The sequence below is a fragment of the Glycine soja genome, chromosome 4 (genome assembly GCF_004193775.1).
Source record: "Glycine soja cultivar W05 chromosome 4, ASM419377v2, whole genome shotgun sequence".
NCBI classification, from domain to species: domain Eukaryota; kingdom Viridiplantae; phylum Streptophyta; class Magnoliopsida; order Fabales; family Fabaceae; genus Glycine; species Glycine soja.
This window is the reverse complement of record NC_041005.1, coordinates 43,643,559-43,649,209: the sequence shown is the minus strand read 5'-3', so window position 1 is coordinate 43,649,209 and position 5,651 is coordinate 43,643,559. Positions and strand designations below refer to the sequence as shown.

The following is a 5,651-nucleotide window of genomic DNA, read 5'->3' as shown; positions in this document are numbered from 1 at the left end:
ATAAAATTGGAGGTGGGAGGGCACAACCACCGTCAACAGAGGGAGCATTTATCACTGCCCATAATTTTCTTAATAATAAAAAACACTGAACCGGTGGTTACACTCTTAAAACTTAAAAAAGCATTAATTGTTTTGCGATTTACCCATCCTAGACCCTGATTGAACTTTGATTCAGTAAAATTTTAAATTATTACTATATTGCATTATACTTCTTGTAAGATAGTGAACAATAATAGTACAAGTGACTAAGTGTTATCGTTGAGAGAAACGACTAGGACCGGTCCTTGGGTCTTGTAGCATTAAAGGATGTATTCTATGTCTCTACGATGTGTAACTTTGTCTTGAGTTTCTTATCAGCATCTCCAACGTCCTTACATGTTCCTTTTTTTTTTTAACATATTAAGTGAGTTTCAATATTATATATAGTTAGTTTTACATTCTGTTATCCCTTGAAATATTTTAAGTTAGCCCGGATGAATTGGAATGAATATTTAATCGAAAGGAATTTGTTGTGATTTCGGATACAGTGATGAGATTCGACCGATATAGAAGATAATTCGATCAATCCATTTCAGTTAATTGTTAATATTTCTTGCGGTAACATAATTATAAGTAATTCTTACGTTTTATTAATATTATTTTTATTATGTTATAATTAATGAAATTATGAAATAATAAAATTAAAAAAACCAAGAATATCATTTGTACTATTTTTTAAGAAATAAAATTTGAAAATTAAAAACATAACCAATTTTCTTGAACTAGAAATGATTTAAAATGATGAAAAATAGTTAAATCAAACTAGTAAAATAATACTTAATTTTGATGATTACGTTTCCGAAAATGCATGATTGAATTGTTACGGCAATTCCAACCTACGTTTCCAAAAACATAACTTTTGATGCTTCTGTAGTGAAGTGGCATTGGACTTCGTGCTACAACAAGTCCACCGTTAAAACAAACATGTGCTAAGTAGGCATCCAACGAGGATGACCGAAATAACACCATAAACCGAAGATAATTAGACTAACTTCTTAATGCATGAGTGTGGTTTGAAGTGGATCGACTGAGTTCATTTACAGTCTCCTAAATGCTAACCCTAAAAAGTGAAGGTTTATGTCATGTGCTAACTGAGATGTGGCTTGGTTGGAACTTAAAATGGTACAAAATCTGAACTTGAGGTGATATGCCGTATCTCAACCAAGTCCAAGGTGTTACTCGAATAAGATTTTCCAATAAAAGTAAAAATAATTAAGTTACAAATATCTTGTAAAATATACTTTTTGCTTCAAAATCACATACCGAATCAAACATTGTATATACGGCGTATAAAAGTTAATAAGAAAAGCATACTTACAAATTTTACATGACATAACATTTAAGAATACAACATATTGAAAAAGGGGGGCGGGTGAAGGCGCCGGGGAGACAAACCTTCTCGTGCTTTACTTAACCTAGTCCTCTCTAAGTGGTTTGTATATTGTAACTTCAAATTGAACTTGTATTTAACTCCAAAAACTATTTTTTGAACAAAAAAATTGATTCAAACTAATAAACCATTAACCTATAGGATTAACGTAGTGATGGAAGATTATATTAAATTTACACGTGAAAAACAGTCTATTTAACAGGATAATTTATATTTTATTTTTTCTGTTTGTAAAATTCTCTACCGTTGCGCGTTTGGTTTGTTTTTAACGTTTTCTTTGGCTTCTCTAATTAGTGGGTTGAACAAATTCAACAAATTACAAAATGGATATAAGAGTCTTCGATAAAACGGTAATAAAATCAACTTTTTTAGCCAACTAAACTTATTTTACTAGTTAAAAGAACTAGTTCAAGTAAGATAAACATGTTTGATAAAATGGAAATAAAATAAAATAAAAATTATCTTTATTTTGAAGATAGAAAATGATTTGAAATAAATTAAAATATTAAATTTTATAATTATTTGAAAAATATATTATTATCAAATTTCAAGTTATAGCCTAATAATTAATGTCATTCTGTATTTTTTTTTTACATTTATCAATTAAATTAATAACTATATGAATTTATTAAATACTTTCAATTAAGCTAATTTTTCTCATCTTTGAACTAACTTACCTCTTAATTTTGCCAAATGCACCCTATATGAATTTTTTAGTATAACTAACTAATTCTGTCCCTTCTTTTTCACCTTTGCTAACATCCAAATTTTGGCCGACTAATATATAGTTTCATTGGTAATGAACTTGGAATTGCCCTTTATGGCCAATTTAAGCTCCTACTGACATGGCACCTATGACAACTACCTCATTGAAAATATCAACAACCATGACCAAGAACATTGAAAACATACTACACAAGTGATATTTCGAGAGTTCCATTTTATTTTTCTTGTCATCTAACTGTTCAAATTTTTGTTATCCTTTGGACTTTCCTTCAGTCCTTCAACTGGATAATTCATAGTTGGCTGATGAACAAACTATTAGTTCAACCAGATAATTCATAGTTTGTTCTCCTTTTCACTTTCATTGCTAATCCATGCCCGTGATTAGCTAAAGATCATCAACAAAAACCTTTAGTCTGCAAATTCTCATCTCAAAATATATCAATGTCAGCACCTAGTCATGCAATTGTAAAGGCTGTGGCTGCCACAGCTGGTGCTATGTTACTTATTGCTGCGATATTTGTTTACCTTTTTTACAAACATGTTCTTGCTAGATACCACCAGAGACACAAAGTTGGTGCAAGTTTGCTTCGAGAATCAGGAGTGAACCTTGAGTATATAAACAAAGTTGGTGGCAATGTGAAGGGACTAATTGTTGAAGAAAATGGGGTTGATGTTCTTTATGTGATGGACACAGAAAGAAGGCCATTGATTACTGGTTTCTCTAACAGTATATTCAATCCAAGTTATGAACATGATGAGGAAGAAAAGAGAATAGATATAATGGTCCAAAGGTCCAAAGTATCCAAGCCTGAAATTCCACAGGCATGTGAATCTCCAAGTGTTGTTGGTCATGAGAATCAAGTTAAGCCAGTGTCACAAACATCATCAGTTTCAACATCACTAGCACCAAGACAAAACTTGCCACAATCACCTCAGCTAGCACCTCCACTTCAACCACTTCCACAATCTTCACCAATGATTCTTGAGAACAAGAAAACTCAACCATCATCACCACCACCTCCTCCTCCTCCTCCTCCTCCTCCTCCAACTCGCCCTCCGCCACCACCACCTGGTCCACCTCCACTTCCTAAAGCCAGTGGCTTCATTTCATCCCTGAAACCCCCACCCGCTCCCAAAGGGAAAACAAACATAAGAAGCACTAAAGAGGGTATGATAGGGGAGAGTTCAAGAGAGAAGGGTGTTGGTCAAACAAGGCTGAAGCCTCTACATTGGGATAAGATTGTAGCAAATGTTGATCATTCAACAGTGTGGGATCAGATCAATGATGGCTCTTTCAGGTATATCCTCCTCATTGTTAATTTGACTAGTATCTGTTTTCCAAGATTTTAAATTAAGGTCATAGTTTCGTTATAACTTTCGACATTACAATGCTGCTGATGTGGTTACAATTGCAGTCATGGTTTTGCAGTCATGATGAGTAAAAAAAATCTTGAACTTGTAGCCGAAATTGTAGTCATGAACCATTTTTTAAAACCTTGACTGTTTTTTTTATATCACTGCATTTTCAACTTGACAAGAAGTTCTTTCCCCCTTTTACAGGTTTGATGATGAACTAATTGAATCACTCTTTGGATATTCAAGCAGCTACAAAACCCAAGAAAGAAACAGAACACTTTCCACTTTGGCCAAGTCCAATTCCAATGCGCCAACTCAAATATTCATTCTTGAGCCAAGAAAATCTCAAAACACAGCAATTGTGCTAAGATCACTTGCCATTTCTCGCAAGGGAATCTTGGAAGCAGTTCTTGATGGTCAGGGACTAAGTGTTGAGACACTAGAAAGGCTCAGTAAAATAGCCCCCACCCAAGAAGAGGAAGCCAAAATCATCCAATTCAGTGGCAACCCGGATCAGCTCGCCGATGCTGAGTCTTTCCTATACTACATTCTTAAATCAGTTCCTACAGCATTCAACCGTTTGAAAGCCATGCTTTTCAGGTCGAGTTACGATTGCGAAGTTCTGCAGCTCAAGGAACACCTACAAACACTTGAAATGGGTTGCAAGGAGCTGAGAACTAGTGGCCTGTTTTTGAAACTCCTTGAGGCCATTCTCAAAGCCGGGAACCGGATGAATGCCGGAACTTCAAGAGGCAATGCACAAGGTTTCAACCTGAGTTCTCTTAGAAAACTTTCTGATGTGAAAAGCACAGATGGGAAGACTAGTTTGCTTCACTTCATAGTGGAACAAGTGGTTCAATCAGAAGGAAAAAGACAAGCAATCTATCAAAAGCACAAACTTCACATAAGCAATGGTGAAACAAGCAATGTGAATAGACCTTATTCATATAGCCTCATACAACAAGAGGCAGAAAAAGAATATGTAATGCTTGGTTTGCAAGTGTTAGGTGGGCTAAGTGAAGAGTTGTCTGAAGCAAAGAAAGCAGCTAGTATTGAGTATCATAATTTCATCACTATGTGTTCAACTCTCAATGCTCATGTTAGTGAAATTAGACAGATTATAACTTGCTGTGGCAACACTAGAAGTGGCGAATTTATCAATGAAATGAAAGGGTTCCTAGAGGAATGTGAGGGAGAACTTGAGGTGGTGAAAGAGGAGCAGACAAGGATCATGGAGCTTGTGAAGAAAACAAACGAGTACTATCTAGCAGGAGCATCCAAAGACAACATGGTAAATCCTTTTCAACTGTTTGTTATTGTAAAAAGTTTTGTTGACATGGTAGATCAGGCTTGCATAGAACTAAAAAACAAGGTAGAAAAGAAGAATATTGTGGGAGGAGAGGCTGTGTCAACAACACCACCTTTGTCACCATCAAAGAGGACGCCACTCAGATTCCCTAACTTTGATTTGTATTTTCTGTCAAATGTGTCAGAATCTACATCTTCTAGCCAATCAGAAGATGATTTCTGAAGCTGGGTTTGAGTTTATTTCAATTTGGTTCCGCAAAATGTTCCCTCATCGATCATAGATTTGGTATATAAAATCTTTAACTTTGATGGATTTCGAAGGTGTACAAAAGATATGACTATGAATATACTCTAATAAGCTTGTTAGAATGGTGATCTGGTTCAATTGAAATTAAGGGTACTAGTTTTGAGTCAGAAAATTGTTGCAGACATTATGGAGTAATGAACTTTAATATATTTCTTCCTTTTATATGAGATTTAGATATGTTTTTTTATATAAGATAATATACTCATTTTTTTAGTTTATTATCTAATATATATATATATATATATATATATATATATATATTACAACATTTTCAATTTTTTATTTTTACTATTTGCCTTTTAGTTAAAAAATATTAAAACGTAATATTCTATTAGCATGTCACAATATTACTTAACGAATGATGTGACATTTTATTATTTTGTTACATCATTTTTTGATCGATCAAAATTAATAATAAATACTAAAAATAAAGGTTTAAAAATCATAGTAAAATAAAAAAATACATTTTAGGTAGTAAAAATAAATTAAATCTTTATATAATTGTATTTCTCGATGTTTCCAGCA

The 5,651-nt window shown here is 33.6% G+C and overlaps 1 protein-coding gene across 1 annotated transcript; it reads left to right on the top strand.

The window, feature by feature from the left end:
• The first annotated feature begins 2,390 nt into the window (after window positions 1-2,390).
• Window positions 2,391-5,250, top strand: LOC114409782 (formin-like protein 4). The gene is made up of 2 exons (XM_028373368.1): window positions 2,391-3,453; window positions 3,716-5,250. The coding sequence occupies exons 1-2, from the start codon at window positions 2,597-2,599 to the stop codon at window positions 5,040-5,042; spliced, it is 2,184 nt and encodes a 727-aa protein (XP_028229169.1). The 5' UTR covers window positions 2,391-2,596; the 3' UTR covers window positions 5,043-5,250.
• The last annotated feature ends 401 nt before the right edge of the window (window positions 5,251-5,651 follow it).